This window comes from Sorghum bicolor, chromosome 1 (genome assembly GCF_000003195.3).
Source record: "Sorghum bicolor cultivar BTx623 chromosome 1, Sorghum_bicolor_NCBIv3, whole genome shotgun sequence".
NCBI lineage: Eukaryota > Viridiplantae > Streptophyta > Magnoliopsida > Poales > Poaceae > Sorghum > Sorghum bicolor.
In genome coordinates, this window is record NC_012870.2 from 1,899,378 (window position 1) to 1,919,495 (window position 20,118).

The 20,118-nt window shown below is 44.4% G+C and overlaps 3 protein-coding genes across 4 annotated transcripts; 1 reads left to right on the forward strand and 2 right to left on the reverse strand.

Annotated features, from left to right (window-relative positions):
• On the reverse strand, window positions 24-1,455 carry LOC8080199 (GATA transcription factor 16). Of its 2 annotated transcripts, none has more exons than XM_021451003.1 (3): window positions 1,098-1,455; window positions 881-997; window positions 24-752 (listed from the first exon to the last, which is right to left on the reverse strand). In XM_021451003.1, exons 1-3 carry the CDS (start codon window positions 1,116-1,118, stop codon window positions 420-422), a joined length of 471 nt encoding a protein of 156 aa, XP_021306678.1. In that variant the 5' UTR covers window positions 1,119-1,455; the 3' UTR covers window positions 24-419. The 2 variants fall into 2 exon arrangements, with proteins under 2 accessions (XP_021306678.1, XP_002466151.1); XM_002466106.2 differs by having other exon boundaries at window positions 881-1,000; window positions 1,098-1,453.
• On the forward strand, window positions 3,793-9,696 carry LOC8080200 (pumilio homolog 24). Its single transcript, XM_002463524.2, has 17 exons — window positions 3,793-4,072; window positions 4,194-4,247; window positions 4,752-4,813; window positions 4,887-4,968; window positions 5,071-5,194; window positions 5,312-5,395; window positions 5,544-5,658; window positions 5,924-6,074; window positions 6,179-6,391; window positions 6,610-6,681; window positions 6,848-6,898; window positions 6,997-7,047; window positions 7,139-7,249; window positions 7,326-7,466; window positions 8,110-8,184; window positions 8,816-9,054; window positions 9,281-9,696. The coding sequence occupies exons 1-17, from the start codon at window positions 3,869-3,871 to the stop codon at window positions 9,408-9,410; spliced, it is 1,959 nt and encodes a 652-aa protein (XP_002463569.1). The 5' UTR covers window positions 3,793-3,868; the 3' UTR covers window positions 9,411-9,696.
• On the reverse strand, window positions 12,214-14,593 carry LOC8079667 (dnaJ homolog subfamily C member 17). Its single transcript, XM_021451457.1, has 4 exons — window positions 13,995-14,593; window positions 13,840-13,891; window positions 13,659-13,726; window positions 12,214-12,887 (listed from the first exon to the last, which is right to left on the reverse strand). The coding sequence occupies exons 1-4, from the start codon at window positions 14,178-14,180 to the stop codon at window positions 12,369-12,371; spliced, it is 825 nt and encodes a 274-aa protein (XP_021307132.1). The 5' UTR covers window positions 14,181-14,593; the 3' UTR covers window positions 12,214-12,368.

Sequence of the window (20,118 nt, forward strand, 5' to 3'; positions counted from 1 at the left end):
CACCGCACACTCGCCCAGATCCGGACACTTCTCAACTACTCGCTTGCAAGAATGATCATAATCTCTCCTTACATTGCAAGAGAAGGTTACAAGACAGCTACTAGCACACTACTAGCGGTAGGATTACAACTAGAGGAGGTGGGGGGCAAGAACAGCAAGGAACGGGACGGGGGAGGAACAGAGCTGCTACTAGCCTAGCACGGACACGGATTATTAACTCGCTTTGTTCGAACTGACGAACTACTACTTAGCCGGGAAAACTTAGCATAGATCCAGAGGGGGAAAAAGGGGGTAAAGAGAGATGCGGATCTCTCTGGGCTCAGATCATGCCGCCCGTCTACCAAATCGGCGGCTTGCAGCACCAGCGGCGGCCTCCTCCTCTCACCCGCCTTCGGGTGCGGTGCTAGGTGGGGGTGAAGTCAGGCGTACACGACGCCGGAGGAGAGCGCCATGAGGAGGAAGGCCGCGCGCTCCTCCTCGCCGAGGCGCCGCCTCCGGCGCATCCGCCGCCGCTGCTTCAGCACCACCTCCTTGCCGAACCCGACGGCGCGGAGCTCCACGGTGACCTCGTCGGCCTCCTTCGACCTCTCCCTCTCCCGCTTGGACGCCGCCGCGGCGGCCGCGGCCGCGGTGGCCTTCTTCTTCCGCTGCTGCTGCTGCTCGGTGCCGCCGCCGGCCTTGCTGCTGGAGTCCAGGCCCATCGCCTCCCGTCTCTTCTTCCGGTACCGGATCCCGCACGCGTTGCACAGCGACTGCGACCACAGATCGGGGGCGGATTAGCCGAGGACAGCACAGATCGGGAACTGGAATGGGCCCCGGAGCCGCGCTAGGGTTCCGGGGAACGAGATCGGGGGTCGTCGGGATCGGGAATACTACTCACCATGGGTCCGCAGGGTCCCCCGCGCCAGAGCGGGGTCTTGGTGGTGTGGCACTCGGTGCAGGCCTTAGTCTCGCCGGACGCCGGCGGGCGCTCGTCCGGATCCAGCGTCCCGCTCCCCTGCTGCGACAGGAGAAGAAACAGACATCGCGATTAATTAAGACCCGCACCCACCATTCGGAACACAGATCGAGCCAGAAGAGCGCGGATCGGAGCTCACCTTCTCAGCGGAGGAGTCCATCTCCGGCGAAAGGACCGGCGGATCTACCACCGCGGAACCACTCCCTTCCTCCTCCGTCTCCAGCCTCACGAAGTCCCCGGCGGAGCGCTCCGGCGCCCGCCGCCACTCCCCCTGCGCGGATCGGGAGGTCGATCCGCGGCGGAGGACACCCCTGCTGCGCGGATCTGGCCGCTGGACGTCGCGGCGGCGGCGGAGCGAACGAGTGGGGGAAGAAGGTACTAGGGGTTAGGAGCGGGAGAAGCGTCGAGTGGAGGGAACCGAGGCGTGCGATTTGTTGTGCGGGGTGGGGTGGGGTGGTGTGGTGGACTGGTGGGGAGAGAAGAAAAAGGGGGGGCTGCGCCAGGATTTGATCTCAAAATGGAGGAGGGAAGGGGGCGCGGGCGTGGAGGGAAAACGGAAATCCGTGGAGGGAAACCAGGGGAAATTTGGGCCGTAGGGTTTGCGTGATTGCGGCAAGACAAAGCGCCTGGGCAGCAACTCGGGCCTTCGGCTCACAAAAGTTTTTACTTGTTTGGCTGATGGTAAGCAGGGTGTATATAAATAAATAAATATTGGATTTGATACTATCCGTTATCTATGGATATGAATTACATATAATTTATAATAAATTCTAAAATTTGAATTTGGTTGAGGAATTTCAGATAAAATATGATGGATAATGATATTATATATTTATTTAAATTTGAATATCTAGATATAGATATGCTGCGAATACTAAATCTAAAAATTTGAATACAATGCATTTTATACGGATACACAAGGTATTTGATTAGAAAATACCCATATTGTTTACATATCTTGTGGTAACCTATTCAAAGGTAAAATAGTTTTATTCAAACTATGTAGAAAGTTTATATGAAATCAGTTTATTTTACTCGAAAAACACGAAGAGAATCCTGAAAAATGAATATTGCTTCAGTAATGAGAGTAGATGAAAGTCTAGTGGATTTTCTCCATTTTGTGATTCTCATGGGCTTTAAACTGAAGTAGTATTTTTGTCAAGATTTTTCTAGCGTTGTCTATATGTACAATAATTCATTGTGAAAGTTTATTTCCAAAAGAAAATATATTAGGGCTCTAACAATTTCTGTAACATCATTTTCAGAGATTTCACACCCAAAAATTTTTCCGGACACGACACATGAGTAGGACACTTGAGTTCCTGTGTTCCAAGCAAAGCCAGGTCTAGGCTATAGCCATACCCTGGCACCAGAAGGCGGTGGAGTTCACTGGCACTTCTACTTCAGTCCCAAGCCAGAACCTTTCAGGGCTTCATGGATGGAGGAACTTCATTCGTGATGAAGCTGAAACAGTTTTATGGACCATTTGGTAAAATAGTTTTTTTTAGTAAAAAAGGTAAAATGTCTAATATTAATTTTATTATTTTCTTTCTTTCTTTTATTTTTTTCTCAATTTATCTTAGGTCAGTGTCAATGGAGGTTTAATGCACAATAAATTTATTGATATGACACTATATTTATAAAAAGAGAGATGACAAGAGTTTTATAGTAGTAGAAATAATTTTATGAGGATGAAATTTTTTTACATTATTTTTTAAAATATAAGTGTTTTGAAAAACCTGGGTCAGCCCCCATTGAGATTGTCATAAACCCTATTGAGACTGTCCATTCACTCACGAAGGTCGCGGCCAACCGCTGCTTATAGTTATAATCACTGCTCGCTGATTTATAATAAGAAAAAAATACTGCTGAATTTATAAGCTTAAACGAAGAAACTTTGTAAATAAAATAAAATATAAAAAAACACGGAGGCCTCTACGCGGAGGTCGCAACAGCACGCGTCGGGGCCCTCCTCGCCGGCACGGCCGCCCTTGCTCCTCCCCAGCCGCGCGTCATGCTCTCCTCGCTGGCATGGCCGCGTGAACCGCGCTCTGCCGCCCAACACCGCCCTTCGTCCTCCTCCCCAGTGGCTCGCCGGGGCGGGCCCTCCTCGTCGGCGCACCCGCCCTCCACCTCCACCACGCCGGAGAGCTCGCGCGCCCGAAGCTCCGGCGAGCGCCCCACCACCTCCGCGCTGGCGCAGCCCGGTGGCTCTGCCGCGGCACCTCCGCATCTTCCCGCTACGTCGCGGCATGGCCGGCTTCAGGAGCCGCGGTAGAATCCCTACCAAAGGGGTCCCCTTCCCCAGTGAACTTCGATTCGAAAGGACGATGGGGGAGGGCGCCACACGGGTGTCCACGCGCTGCCGCGTCGCACCAGATCCAGGCCAGACCGACACTACGACCCAAAAAGAGGAGGCGTGCCTCGCTGCGCGGCTCGGCGCACGCAACAGCGTCCCGTGCACCCCGCCGCTGTTTGCTGTTCGGGCCCGTCCAGCCGATCCCGCGCAGGCCGGGTTGGCGGCAGAAGTGCAGGCCCGCGCTGTCCGCCGCGGGAAAACCCTCAATTTCCCCGCCCTCGACGAATTGACGGAACTGCCCTCGCCTCGCGCGCTTTGACCGGTCAGCTGTGCTGTGCTGTGCTGGGCTGGGCCCGAGCAAAGCAAAAAGCCTCGAAACATCTTGGAGCCATGGGCCTCGGTTGCTGGACCTCGACCTGGACCTGTACGCATCTGCAGGCGCCATGGCCCGAAACCGGAAGATACCCTGAGCGGGCCGCCACTGAGGCCTAATACTAGCCCACTGGCGGACGAGCTCGTATAAACCCTAGCTGGGGACTATCGGGTCCGGGGAAAACCCCCTTCGTCGTCCTCCGTCGCCACAGCAGAGCAGCGAGCGAGCGGCGCGCGCGATGGCGGGCGGCGGCGATCGCCAGGGCGCGAAGAAGCGCAAGCGCGAGCATGCGGAAGGGAAGGCCAAGCCTCGGCCGCAAGTTAAGGGAGGTGGGGACGGAGGGAAGCGGAAGAAGCACTCGGCCGCAGATGGCGGGGCCGGAGAGGCTGTGGCGAGGAAGAAGACTCCGGTTACCCACAAGGAGAAGCGCATCGCGGCCAAGGTATCTCTCAATTGCTCGTTTGTGCTCGGAAGCGCTGGAGCATGGGCTTCGATCGAGGCCGTTGCCTTTTTTTTTTTTTTATCTCTGAGCTTAAATTGACGGGCGGGCTGGACTGTGACAGGAAATGTCGGAGGCCAGGAAGATGAAGAGGAAACGGCATTACAGCCTTGAGAAGGTACTTTAGTGCTTTTTTTTTCGCACCGTATGTTCCATTTGGGGTTTGCAGCACCTGCTTTTAGGTCATAATTATGCTTCTAGTTGTAACACTATTGCTGTAAAGCTGCAACCTGACATGCATTATGATCGATCGTTCCACTATGGACTGAACACATAAACCTGTATGTAGTTATGTCCAGAGAGTCAGTTTCTGCAACTAGGTTCTGCTTACAGTACTTAGATATTGAACGGTTCTTTTGATGATTATTATGTGCTCAACTATCCAACTGATTTTTTTGCCTTTTCGAATTAAATATTAAACGGTTCTTTTGATGATTATTATGTGCTCAACTATCCAAACCTGATTTTTTTGCCTTTTTGAATTGGGACGTTACCCTACCCCCACAATGATCATCAGCATTAACAAGTTCTTCAACCTTGACTAACATTTGTGGTGACAGTAAACTTGTAAGTTTGCTAAATTCAATGCTCTTTTGCTCTGTTTGACCCTGAATACTTGCAGGAACTAACGAAACTGTGGGAAAAGATGAGATGTCACGATGTGAGCAAAGAAGAGAGGTCCAAGTAAGTACTTGGATCACAGTCTTGTATCTTATGTTTGCAATCATATACATTGACATAATTGTCGCCTTTCCAGGGTAGTAAGTGAGGCTATCAAGAAAATGGATGGGAAATATTTGGATATTGCCACATCACATATTACTGCACGTGTTCTTCAAGTAAGCTGAGCACACACAGTATTTGTCAATCTGCTGCTTTTTTTGTTATGTTGCCTGTGTGTCCTGGCTTTTGATGATCAGTTGATCACCGTCTTTTGGCAGACATGTGTAAAGTGGTGCTCGCAGTCAGAGAGGGATGCTATTTTTGATGTTCTACATCCACATTTGCTCGATCTTTCTCGCAAGAAATATGCTGTTTTCCTTGTAAAGAAGCTTATAGAACTCGGTACATTTCATATAACTTTATATACGAATCAGATCATGCGTGGGCATGTGGCTATGTTACATGATAGTTTGATATGACCCTTAGCTTCATTAACATGTCTCTTGTTTGTGGTTGCAGCCTCTAAAAAACAGTTTGCCAGTTTCATCTCTTCTCTTCATGGTCGTGTTGCCAAACTTCTTCATCATACTATAGGAGCTGCAGGTGTGTGTTCAATTATGTTATTGCAGTGAATGGCTTCAAACTCATCATTTTCTCTTCTCATGTGTTCCTATAAGAAACAATTGAACTAAATCAAGGTCTCGTCAATATATGTTCTTTTTTTAAAACAAGTATATTTTCTTTCTTGCAGTTGTTGATTATGCATTTCAGCGGGGAACAAAACGTCAGAAAAAACAGTTGTTGCTGGAACTGTACTCCACTGAACTTCAGCTATTCCAGGATCTGACTTTGCAAAGTTCCTGCTGGTTGGTACCAACATACATCCTGGAATCCTGGTCATGCATTTTAGAAGTTCCCTTTGCTAATTGCTATTTATTCTTTCTGAACATCTTATGAACAGTTGTAATAAGGTAGAGCTAAGCATGTCTTTTGCAGTTTTTCCCTGTCTTAGAATTATAGGGAAAACTAATGTAACTTTGGTTATCTGTAGGAGGTTTTTTTTTGTCTCTAGATACAACAGTTCCATGGATTTTATTTTGTGGCAAATCCTAATGTTCAATCCTTTTCCAGTTTGATAGATACAATTTCCAAGCTTGGGTTGCAGTTATCATCTGTCCTGCAGTACATGACTATTGTGATTCATAAAATCTTGGAGAAAGGTACTGTTGAGTATTCAATAGTGCACACGGCCATATTGGAGTACTTTACAATTGCAGATAAGGTAATCACATTGTATCCTGTGTTGTGCAATGTTTATTTTACCTGCCCTCATCTGTGAACTAATTATTCGTTTTATCACATTGTAACCTATGTCTGTTTTGGTAGACCTCAGCCTCGGACGTTATTTGTCAACTTATCCCCCTTCTTACTCAAGGAGCATTAATCATAGATGGAGATGAACCATCAAATGCTCCGGAGCTACCAAAGAAAACAAAAGCTAAGAAGAAAAGGTCGAAAGAGCCACTTATCGTTAGGATCATGCAGACAAGGGAAGGTTTAAAACTAGGAATTGGTTGCCTCAAGCATGGCAGTGCAAAGGTATTCTTGTACAGGTTCTTATTATATATTTACTCCAGTTCAATCACTTTCTCCGCTACTATCCACTGGTGTTTTGTTTGGTGCTGGTTTATTTTTGTAGATGCGGTGCTTGTATCTTTGCAAATTGATTATGCAGTACATCCTTATTGCTTATTTATTTTCTGCTGTATGTACTATCTTCGTTAACAAGACTAAATGGACATGGCAATGTATTTCAGGACAGGAAGAAGATCATTAAAAGTTTGAAGGGGCACATTCTGAAGCTTGCTCTAAGTGATTTTGGATGCCTTGTGAGTAATGACTGTATTTATTTATGATTATTTTGGCTATTATAGTTTGGGAAATATTGTGACCTGTTAAGCATTTCTCCCTTTTCTAGATAAGATTCAAGTTTGTTCTTGCAAATGGATTCGGTTTACCCTTAGTCCTCTGCTAACACATTTCCTTTTTATCCAGTTCCTTATCTGCATTCTTTCCATTGTTGATGACACAAAGCTTGTTTCTAAGGTTGGTTAGCACCTACAGTTTGCTTTCTGTGAGAATCAGGCCTCTTGTTGCAAGCAGCTAGAAATGGGCGAACTAACAGTTTATCTTTGGCCTGGTAGATTGTCATTCAAGAGCTGGCAAAACATTTAAAGCAACTCATTTTTGACAAGGTAATAGTTTCCCTTTGTCCGAATAGTTTATCTTGGGATTTTTTGTAAACTTCTGCTCGACTGTTACCAATGGATCTACTTGCTGGAACAGAATGGGAGACGGCCATTGCTGCAACTACTAAACCCTCTTTGCTCACGCTATCTTTCTCCGGATGATCTGGCTTGTCTGAACTACAATGTGCCGTCTCTTAGTCCAAAAGAGGCAAGTTAAGCTACTCTTTCATCTCCAAGTATTCTATAGAGAAAGACATCCTAAATAGTTGATGTTTCTGGTTCAGGGTGACACATCAGAAAACGTAGTAAATGGTATGACTGATGAAGACCCTAATGGCTTAGTAGTCATGCAAATTGTGTCTGAGAGCAAGAAGGATCCATTACAAAGGCGACATGAACTGTTGGTGAAAACTGAGCTGGCTGAGGTGATGCCCGTATCTATTGCATTAAAGAACATATCATTCTTTTAAGAAGCGTGTTAATTCTTGCAACACGGGTAGATATAGTTTAATCACAAAAACTCTAATTCCAGGTTGCTAATCTAAGTGCACAATGTTTTGTGTGAACAGCCATGGTTGTAGAAAGGAAGCAAAATAAGTGGACAGTAAATTATGTGCAGTAGTAGGTCACCTGCAGCATTGCTTGTGTATCCACCTTCTGTTTCTGAAGTTACCAGTGATTCTGATTATATTTCTGTGCCTTGGCCTGTCTTCTTGTGGTTGCACTTATCTGGATGGAATTCTATTTACTATGTAGTGGAAGCATACTTACTAAATACTAATGGCTCCCAAATATGAAATACTTGTCGATGGAAATTGATGTATTGGAGATTACATTCACTCCAGTTTGCATTAGTGCTTAAAGAAAGAAATACTACATCGTTAAGCATGGCCTATAAAAGTTAGTCCCCCCCAACGCAAACGGGTTCTTAAATAAGATCAACTAACTTGTTAATTAACTTCAAGCACCTGGAGTAAACATGAACATCTTATCCTCATTATAAGCATCTCATGTAGTTAGATGACTATATTTGGTACACCTAATATATATTTTTAAATTTGCTTGCAGGCTCTCATCCAATCATGCCTTGAAAATGTTGGAGAATTACTTCGAACAAATTTTGGCAAAGAAATATTATATGAGGTGATCTGCTGTTATCCATGGCTCCATGGAGATGAGAAACCTGCTCTTTACTGTTTATGACTTTTATGTGCACTGTGCAACTCTTTTTGCCATCATGATCTTGATATTCAATTTGTCCCTAGACCTTATTGTGGCATAAACCTTTTTCCTCTGCAAGTTTTCTACCAAAGCAATTCCTTACCACAACATTGATTTGTATAATAACCTTTTTTTTACCCAATAATGACCATTGCTCATTGTTCATGCCATGATAATTTAATGTAGAAGTCTGAAATTCCTTATAGCATTGATTTGAAATATAACCATTTTTTTCTAATAATGACCATTGCCCATTCCATATTAATTTTATCTTCAAGTACAAAATTGGACCAACAAAATGATGGCATTTGTGGACCTTTATGTTAATCTGGCTATTGATTGTCTATCTAATGTGGAGAAATCTGTATCAGTTAATGCAATCTACTTTCTTAGGGATGTTCCCATTGTGTTGGAAGTGTTGAGACGATAGGAGAATAACTATGTACATAATGCTTCATACAAACCTACCTACAGTTTTTTTTCCTGTTATCATTTGTATAAATTTCATGACTATCCTGACTTGAATTCTGTGGTGCTATTTTGAAACCTGAAGATTGTTGTTGGTGGTAAAGACAATATTTTGGAGGGCCTCACTGATAGGATCCACATGTTGCATGATGCAATAGTGTCTGATGCAGCCCAACCGAAGACTGAAGATATTGAACATGCATTTGAGAATTTCTTTTCCAGTCGTGTAATCAGAAGAATGATAATTGACTGTCCAGCATTTGCAGTCACTCTCTGGAGAAAGGTTCTTGAAGGAAAGTGCAAGATATGGGCTGAAGGATACAGGTACAATGTTTTACTTCTCGATGTGATGCCATATTGCCATGTACTTGTGCATCCAAAACTCATGCAGTGCAGATGTAGTTTGTTTGTGTAATTATGGCCTAATGTTTAACCCCTTTTCCATTATTGACTCTGAACTTTTAACAATTCAACATATTGCTGCATTTGCATAGTTACTTGGTATTATTGGATATACCTGACAAATTATATTTTGGACGTCTGGTTGCAGCTCGAAGGTGGTTGCAGGTTTCCTGGAATCGCCAAGTAAGGAGGTCAAGGATCTTGCAAAACCTGAGCTGCAGCCACTGGTTGATGCTGGCATCCTTAAAGTGCCAGACCCTAAGGTTGTTCAGAAATAACTCGTGCGTGCGGACATTTTTGCGTCAATGAAGGATCCAAGGGCCATCCATTCTTGTGTAAGGGACATGGATAGATTTTTGTCGCTTGAGCACGTTCTGCCCATAAATTGTTAGTCACTGAGTGTACGCTAGTCCGCTATAACCTTATAATAGGATATATAGTAAACCAGATCCAGTATTTCGTTTTGAACTCTGAATGCTCCTTTTTATCTGTAATTTTGTTGGGAGATTGGTGTTCTTGTCCTGCTTTGAAGGCCAATAATGATTTTATTGTTGTTTTTTTTAATCCGAAGGCACCCTTCTCTCTCATTCGTTCTGGTTTAGACTCTGCCAGTTAGCTAAAAGCCAAATGAATAAATTGAAGGAAAGAAAAATGAAGAAGACGACTAGTTAAACAATGTTCGATATGATATATTTGCAAATTTGATGTTATTTTTTATACGTTGTTAAAATATATGATATGATGAACCATATGGTGCTGAAAATTTTGAAGGGAAATTCATATAGGAAAACCCTAACTCTTCTAAATGAAACAAATGTGAACTCTTTTTTTCACACTGGTGAAAACTGAATTTCATTACCGTAGCAACAAAATTACAAAGGTATGTGAACTCTGGTTTTTATCTTTCTCCACTAAATTGAAACAATTGACTCTTCTAAAAGAAACAAATGTAAACTCTGTTTTTTATTAAAAAAAAACAGGAACAAAATTGCAAAGTTAAATAAATAGGACAAAATCATAATTAGACCTCAAAAAATAGTGGTAAGAACACAAAAGCCTATTCTTTTGCTAACTTATTAGGTCGTTCATCACGACAAATTTATTCTATTGTTATTCATACTATAAATCCGGTGTATATGAGGAATATAAATTTTCTATATAATTTCTGAATTATTAACGTTGATCTATTTAACCTGCTAACCTAAATAACATATTTTCTACCCTTTCACCTATCAAAACCATTTCATATAACCTTCAAATTGTTTTCACAGGTAGTTTCGCTTTATGGCACCCACATGTTAGTAGCGTTGTGGTATGGCTTCACCTATTAGTGCATTGTGTCTCTCTGCTTCATCGCGTCGTCTACAAGCTCATCCTTAGAGGTGGTGGCGCATGTACGCCTGATTTTGGACTCCTGAGGCTAGGTTCATTTTACTCGCTAGGCACCGCTTACTAGAGCTTAAACGAAACACGCCTGTAGCACCGTGAGTCACTTACCATGCCTTGCATTGGTCATTGTCCATAGCTTTTGAGTTCTGCTTCTGCATCTTCTTGTGTAACAACCTGGTGTCCTAGTCGGCGAGCATTAAGGGGTTGTTTGGTTGCTTGCATCCGGCGAAACCAGGCTGACTGAATGCAGGGCAGCCTTGTTTGGTTGCCTGCTCACGCCATTGAGCCAGGCTCTAGCCATGCAGAAAGAAGGCCATGGCCAGCCTCGGCAGGAACACCAGAATCGGCCGTTTCTGCCGGGCTAGGCTCGCTGGCTGCATGAGTTAGTCTGATTAATGATGTATTAGTGTATGATTAGTAAATATTAAGTGATATTAATATGTTTAAAGATATTTAAGACATAATTAGGTAAAACAAGAATTTTTAGAGCATATTTGTAAAAAATAAAAATCATAATCATGACTTTATATATTTTTTTATCTCATGTAACATATCTTTATATAGGCAACCAAACAATATCTCTTCTCAACTAGACTGAATAAATACAGTCAACCAAACACAACTGTGTTGCATCTCCTCAGCTTATCCCATGTGAGCCTGGCTCCACTGCTACGCGAACCAAACAGCCCCTAAGCGATAGTCTCCTGACCCGATGCTAAGGTTCAATATCGAGCCGTCACACATGCTATGGTTGATTGTTGTTGATTGCGTGAGCTACTTCAAGAGTTTTATGTCTCGAATTATTTTAGCGTCCGTTATTTACCATGGCAATATTAGCGTGTCTTGATCGCTAATCTTGTCTATCATCGTCGGATCAAGTAGATTAAGATGGATATCCACATTTTCCATGAAAAGATGACTTTACGATAAATTCGCATGCTGCATGTCCCCTCCTCTCTCTTTTTTTTTCTTCTTTTTTATCACACCGGTTCTTTATGCCCAATTTTTAGGCAACAAGAAGATGTAGTGTCGAGACTCTTTTCCACAGATTTTGGCACTCATGTTTTCGGCGGCACAAAATAGTTGAGCTTTAGGTCATATTTCGTGAGCCTTAACTCTTGTTGTAGTCGTCGTTCACACATATTTTTTGGCAACGAGGAAAAGAGCTTGTTGTAGCCGTCGTCCGCACATATTTGGCAACGAGGAAAAGAGCTTGGTAATTATGCCTGATCAGGAACATGAAGAAATGGATGGAGCTCTCTGCTCTTTTTCTTGGGAACATTAGCACACGAATTTGGTGCATGAATGCAATGAACTCTCATATGGTGAATGTAAGCTATGGGTGAATGCAATGATGCTAATGATAGGTGTATTTCAGTATTTGCATAGGAAAAAAAACTACCAAGATTTTTTTTTGAGCTATATAGATGTAGCTCAGCATTATCATATCGATGTTCATGCGACAGCAGTGATGCGCAGCAACGCCTTAATTACATTATTCATCTTGGTAATAATCCATGATGTTATATAAGTAGAATTTTTACGAGGAATAAAGCGGTTGTAAACTACTACTAATTAAACTTCAAAGATAGCGAACCAATGAGCGAGTGCGATTATGGTAGACCACATTTCTCGGTCCCATAAAGCTAAATTGTGACGAGGCCTCGCTTCCACAAAAAAAAAGTTCATGTGGACAAGTGAATAGTGTAATGCTTTTCTTGCTTGTTCTGTATCCTTAGAAGAATATATCTGACCTAAAGCTGGTTTGACACTTCATTTTCGAGCTGAAAAACTGGAAAAGAATGGAAAAAAAAAACTCTGCTGCTCATGTTAATGACGTGACGAGTTCACCAAGCACGCCTCTCGGTGCACTCTGTCGCCGCCGTCCTGATCTGGTACACAGGCGACTCGCCACCGTTTCTGCACCACCTCCGATTCATGGCCTGCTGATCCACCGCCGCGCGGCCAAGCCACTCGTCGGATCGCCGGAGCTCCGCGCCACCGAGGCCGAACGGCGGCGGGCGGACGTGCGGGTAGTCCGGGAAGCGGCGGCTGTCGGAGGGGTCGAAGAGCGGGAACGACTGGCGGCGGCGCGCGCGGGCCGCTGCGTCGTTGGCCCGCAGGCACCCGTCGATGACCCGGCACTCGTCCCGCAGCCGGCGCTGCACCTCCCGCTCCGCCTTGCTGCTCCTGGCCGGCGCCGCTGGCGCTGGCGCCTGATGATTGGTCGCGCCGGGCGCGACGCGGAGGGTCGGCGGCTTGGACCACCTGGCGGCGTGGCGGTCGTGGCACGCGGCGCAGAAGCTGTCCCGCCGCTCCGAGTCGAAGGCCCGCCGCCGCGCCTGGTCCGTGAGGCACGCGTGCGCCTGCGTGCACGCAGAGATCAATTACACAGTTAGAGGCCACCACTCCACTCCACTCCACAATCCACATGATTGCTGTAAATGCTAGGAACAGCGGTGCGTGACGAGGTCGGATTCGAAGCGCCGGCACGCGCACGGCAGCCGGCGGCACCGCGACGCATCGGACCGGACCACGACGACCGGCCGCGTAGGTACCCTGGCGGCACGGGCGATGTGGAGGACTCCATTAACGGCCATGAGCCGTATCTGTGACTCTCTAATCTCTGTGGTATGGCTATCTCTTCTCATCTCATCCATCCGAATCCGACGAATGCATGCATGCAATGCAATGCAATGCAACACGACAGGTTGGAGACGCAGACGCTGCTAGTGCTAGCAGTTGCCGGTGTTCATGCATCTTTCGTCTCCTACAAGAATTAATTCTCGTTCTTTTAGAGGCAAACTATTTAAATTTGACCTATATATCTATATAAAAAAAAAGGCACTACCATTTATAATACTGTATATATCAAATAAACATCCTTAAGATTTGGATATATTTTTGAGAGACAAATGCTGGCACAAATTTGACTTAGGTTCGAATAACTGGCACTGGATGGTTGGGGTTTGGAGTGGATCATGGAACTGGAGATTCCAATCCAAAGTAGACGATGCGATTCCAATCCAAAGTAGATGAGGCGAAAGCGTCACAAGGATTAAGGACGGGCGGCATTGCAGGAAGAATTCATTAGAAAAATCATTGGGGAATGGAATGCGGGTGATGTGGTACGGTACCTCGGAGACGATCTTGAACGCCACCTCCGCCTTGGGGTGCCTGTTCTTGTCCGGGTGAAGCTGCAGCGCTGTGTGCGTGCGTGCGTGCGTCCAAAAACCACGGAACAGAATGAGCTGTTAGCAAAACGAATCAGAGATCCATTTGCGCCCACGGCGCGGCGGCGAGATTACGCGTGCTCACCGAGCTGCCGGTACCGCCTCCGCACGGCGTCCTCCGACGCCGCCTCGCCGATCTGCGTGCGTGCGTGACGCCATACGCCACCAAAGAGGTCAGAACGGGTGGGCGGGGGCAATAACGAACGGATCGGAGGAAGGAGAGAGAGTGGTAGTGCTCACGGCGAGGACGAGGTACCAGTCGACGAAGTGCGGGCCGCGCGGTGACGACCGGCGGCGGCGGTGCGTGCAGGACGCGAACGCCGCCGACGCCGCACACACATCCCGCGCCGCCTGTGCCCTGGCCGCCGCCGCCGCATCCGCGCCCGCGCCCGCGCCCAAGTCACGCCCCGCGCTAACACCCACCATTGCTGGATGGATCGATCGGTCGCCCGCCCGCCCCGGCCGCGCAACTGGTAGTTAGACTACGACGACGATCCTCGGTCGGCGGGGGATGGCGGCCATGCACGAGCGCGGCGAGCACTTGCAATCCAAGATCACCCCACGACTCCACTCCCCCCAGCAGAGCAGACTCTCCACACGGGCGCACGGCGCGCTCGCTAGTAATAGTGGGCGATCAAGGCCGAGAGCGCATGCACGTGCGCACGTCACGTACGCGCGCCGTGCGTGGTCGTGGCCATGACCCTGCAACAGCAAGCGAGGAGGAGGATCGGATCGAGGGCGGTTGGGTCGCCGTGCGTGCGAAAGAGAAATGCGGAGGGGGAGAAGATGACAAGTTTCGCGGTTGGGTTGGGGGGATCGATACGCTCGCTCTGCGGGGATTGCGGGGGCAGCCGTTTCAAAACCAAACCAGAGAGAAAAAAGGGGCGCGCCGAGGCCGAGCAGAGCAGAGAAACAGAACAGAGGATGCACGCCTCTTTCTTTCTTTCTTTCTTTCTTTTTTTTTTCGTTTCCTTTCCCTCTCTCGAGCTGGTCACCGACTCACCGTGCGTTGTGCCCGTACCGTACGTGCACGTTTGACATTTTCTCCCTCGATTTTTATTTTGGTGAGGTTGATAATAAACTCTTCCCTAGAGTTTTGTTCTCCTCTTGGGACTTCGGAGACAGATTGATTCTAGCTGAGCTGCTGTAGCCAAAGTCCAACTATTCTAAATTTAAATAAGCTTGTAGATAATAATATTGTCAACATGAATGACTCCAGATAGATATAGTATAAAGATATATTTTATGATGAATCTAATATTACTTATTTATTATAATAAATGAACAATGCGTGTAAATAAATTTAATCACACTTCAAATCGTTTGATTTAACATTATTATTCTATAGAGCTTTGTTATGGTACTCCAATTACTCAGTAAAAGATAAGAGTTCAAATAAATCTAAGTCCTTGAATATTATGAGAGATAAAAATAATTAATAAAAAGAAAAAAAATAATAAAAAGAAAAATAATTAACGTGCATCTGTACTTGCAATTTGTTTCCTTTTAGTTGCAACCCACGGCTGCACACTTTATGGAAGGCCATCAAGCAAGAAAAAATTCTGGAGTCAAAAATCAACTTTCCATGAAATGCTATTTTATGTTTATTGTTTAGGCATGGTCACGTCACAATAAGAAAATGTCACAATACAATCACAATATGTATAACTTTTTTATATTTGAAATGAAACCAATTTCTACTTCCCGTTCTTCTTCATGTTCCATCAAATAAAATAAAATGTTACAAAATCATGTTGGGTCACATTTTATATTTTTAGTTACAAAAACAGCGTTACATCAGTGTTATTTTACATTAGGTTAAAAAAACATATAGTAGTTAGATCATAGAAAAAATTGTCACATATACAACGTTACGCAAATGTTCTTTTTTTTTCATATTTGTTAGCGTGAACGTTAAAATACTACAGTATGCATGGGCCATCACGCAAGGATCAGGTGGTTCAATATAATTTGGCTAATAGATATCTAATTATAAGATATTTTGCCTATTTTTCTAAAGAAAATAATAAATAAAAATTTATTTCTTTTTTAGAATTATAAAAAAAAATATTTCTATTATAACCTTGTAGAGGTCATATATTATTTAGCCTTTTTAAACCGATGGTCCACAATTATTCGGAAGTACAATAGCAAAGCCCGTTTTGCTTATGGACAATTTAATGTTGTCTTTGCTGAAGACAATCTTTAATTGTGGTAACTGAGTCCTAGGCATTGTAATTATCAAAGTAACATTATCTAGTAGTGGATGGGAGAGCCCTTGAACATGAATAACCTCTCCATCCAATTTGTTTATGAGTTAAATGCATGAATGACCTCTAAACTTAGTAAGGAATGCTAGTTATTCGTCTCATAAACTTTGAAGTTTGAACAAATATTTTTTTTGTTCCTAAACTTGTTAAGTAGTGCATTGCATGCCTCTAAACTTGTTAGATGGTGCACCACAGTGGTTATTGATATGATCAACAATAGACCTGCGTGCACCATCTACCAATTTTAGGGAGTCAGAAATGCGTATTTAAATTTCATAGACTAAGGCCGTGTTTAGTTGGTGAAGGAAAAAATTTCGCGACACTGTAGCACTTTCGTTTGTTTGTGGTAATTATTGTCCAACCATGGACTAACTAGGCTCAAAAGATTCGTCTCATAAATTCCAACCAAACTGTGCAATTAATTTTTATTTTTGTCTACATTTAAAACTCCATGCATGAGTCTAAAGATTCGATGTGACGGGGAATTTTGAAAAACTTTGGGTTTTTGGGTGGGGCCTAAGGGGGTGTTTGGATCGCCACACATTGCCTAGCCATGCATGCAGCTGCCACAATAGTTTGGTTGTTGTTTGGTTAATGCATAAGTTGTGTGGTAGCCATACTTTTTCCTAGTTTATTTGCATGCTTATTTCAACCATACATGTGGTGGCCATTTCTCACGCCACAGCCTTCGGCGGCGCCACGACTTGGATGGCTGGCGTGGGCTATGAACCAAACAGCCCCTAAGGCCCTTCACAGTGTGGCAGTGGTGCCTGGAAAAATGTGGGCCCGTTGGTCAGCAAGAGGCATCGATTCTTCAAAGGCTATAGTGTATAAGCAATTGGCACCGATACTATCTTCTACTGTAGCAAAGCCCATATCAAATATAATAGTCGAAGAGCCAGGACCACGACTCATGTTGCACGGTGACTTTAACTGCCACATGTTGCTGCACAAGTAAAGTAATATTACTTTATAAACTTGGCACCGCTGCTTCTACATGTATCGCTCCTAATTATCTTGGTATCACTTTAAATTGACACCACCTTGTAAAGAGTGATGCCCAAATACTCTCTCTCTCTCTCTCTCTCTCTCTCTCTCTTATTTGTAGCATCACTCAGCCACAGTGGCGAAGCTAGAGTAAATTAAAGGGGGTGCACATGCCTTGTGGGTGCATAAAGATATTTTGTAGGGGTGCATGTATAGTAAAATTTTAACTAAATATACTATTTTTGAATTTTAAGGGGGGGTGCATTTGCACCCCCTATGAGCAACGCAGCTCCGCCCCTGCTACTCAGCCAACACACTACGCAAGGCCTAAAGGCCTAAGGCCTTATTTACTTCCACCAAAAAACCTAAAAATTTTCAAGATTCTCCGTCATATCAAATCACTAAACGCATGCATAGAGTATTAAATATAGACGAAAATAAAAACTAATTACACAGTTTGGTCGGAATTTACGAGACGAATCTTTTAAGCCTAGTTAGTTTATGGTTGGATAATAATTATCACAAACAACCGAAAGTGTTACAGTGTCGTGAAATTTTTTCACCCCGAAACTAAACACGACCTAAGTGGTATCCTTGACAAGTCTACGAGTTACTCATGCATTTAACTCTTTGGTTTTTATGCGCACGTTATGCTATTAGTTGGAGTATATGTCTACCAATCCATGTGACGTGCACATCATGTTTATTTTAGTATCATGCACGCGAGTGATGGGCAGGAGCAGTCTGTATATATATACATGTACGCGGAACTGCGATGACAGGGCGGGACTTGGACTACGCTCTTGTCCTGTTTACCTTAACGTGCCAAGGCTAGCTAGTAGAGCTAACAGGTTGCTTGCTTGCGGCGAGCAAAAGTCATCGTGTACGTACGTAGTCCATCGTGTTCTTCTGGTTTTACATCGGTTTATTCCCCCCGATGACGTACGTGGCTCCGTCGGCGGCGATGACATTCACATTCAGCAGTATATCAGTATAATACTCCTGGTTTGGTGGAGGCAGGCAGCACGTATCATCTCATCGCATGCTCTCTGCTCTCGTTGTTCACATTCAACTACACCTTACGCCTATCGATCTGCGCGGTTCTCTTGGAATTCTCAATTCTCCATGCCAAGAAAATAAGCCAGGCCGGTGTGGCAAGAATCTACTACTGTATGAGCACTGCTAGAAAACAGCACCGGCGTCGAACTTGTAGCTCCTTGAGCCGTGAGACCCTGACACTAATGTCTCAGCACAGCAGCCGTGCTACTACCTGACAAGCAAGGAAGAACAAAGAAAAACAGAGTCCCTTGAGAGCCGAGACTATCAACTACTCCTGCAGGTTAGAGTTAGACTAGCCACAGGTGCCTCAACTACGATTTTCTTTTTTCTTTTCTTTTTTTTTTAAATCACCTTTATTTAACTTTTTGTAAATAGCCTCAAAAACCAAAGTGATTTTAAGAAACTTGCGAGGTCTCCTTCCGAAAATAACTTTTCAAAAACTCGTGCGACCTTTCCTTCCCAGAAGAAGGCCGAATCATTTGGGTGCGGCCCACTGCAATAGGCCCACATGTTCTTTCAGACGCAGCGCACGCCAGTTCAGCCCAAGCAGGCGCCGGGCGGCGTGTGTTCCTCCCACCAAAACCCCACGACACCAGTCCACCGCCAACCCACCAGCGGCCATCCGGGTCCCACATGACGCGGACCCACAAGTCGGTCTCAGCGTGCGGCCGAAGAAACCGTGAGCTTGTGTTGTGGCCAGCCAGCCATCAATCATTCCCGCCGTGGCGAGGGCGAGCAGCGAGCTGACCAATAGACGCCCCCATGTGATCCACGCTGTCCTGCCGGGCCCACCCGTCCCGACATGGGCCACATCACGCAATCGATAGACTCGATAAGCTTCCGGTTCCGGACGAGCCTTGCGAGCGCTGTGCCTGTTTGTGGGTTCCATCCATCCATCCAATTGCGGGTTTGTTGGAGGTCGTTCTCGCAAAACGGGCACGCATTGCCGCATTGGCACTGCCACTTCAGATCTGTCGCTACGTGGACTGCACCCGACGGCAATACACCATTTTCTCGTTTGGTCTTTTGTCTCTTCATTATTCAATTGCTTCTCCCCCAACCACCCCCTCTCTTTTTATATTTGTAATAATGTTCGGACTCCTTTTTTATTAATTTATTTAGTAGGGGCTTGCTCCTCCTATTTCCATAAAAAAACATAAACCTCATGGTGTTAACCTGCTCATGATTTAAAAAATTCTTGATTGTAGCTGCAGCTGCAGTAGCTCTTTTATCCGCTGCTAAGTACTGCAGCTTATACCAAAAATGTTGCAGTTTGCAGCCGCTTTAATGTTCAGCGAACATGCCTTACAACATATTTATACAAAAAGCAATACGACATTTATAAAACAGATGGAGTATATAAGAATATATATATATATATATATATATATATATATATATATATATATATATATATATATATATATATATGTTTTACCATACAACATATTTCTACAACCTTCTTTTTGGTCTAGAGAAGCAGACCTGTGCCTAGTTTTTCCTTTTTGTAACGGCTATAATTCAAGTGAGGCCAATAGGGTCTTTTTGTCTTCAACCATAACGAACTCGTTTTCCCAGCAAGACATGTAGAATTATGGTATCCAAATCATTATTGATATTACCGAATACTTCACTAATGCAAAGTCATTTTGTCTCAAAGTTGATTAAGTTTATACAAAATAATATCAGCATTTATATCCCTAATAAATAAGTTTACAATAAAAATATAAATTGGATAATACTTATTATTGATAAGATAAATGATATCTTTTTATGAATTTAATGAATAAATTTTAAATTAATTGTGAAAAAATATTTTCTGAGGGACGGAAGGACTAGATGATTGTGGCTAGACCATACCGAGACGTCCATTTCAGCTTTTTCAAATATTGCAATCAAGGCCTTGTCACGTTTCATTAAGAACTCGGTAACCACGCGTACTACAGTTTTATCGTCACCCTGGCAATGACATATGCACTCTTCGACGTTACGAAAAAGATATTCGTTTTTTAGTTTTATTTTTGTAAAGGAATTATTATTATTATTAT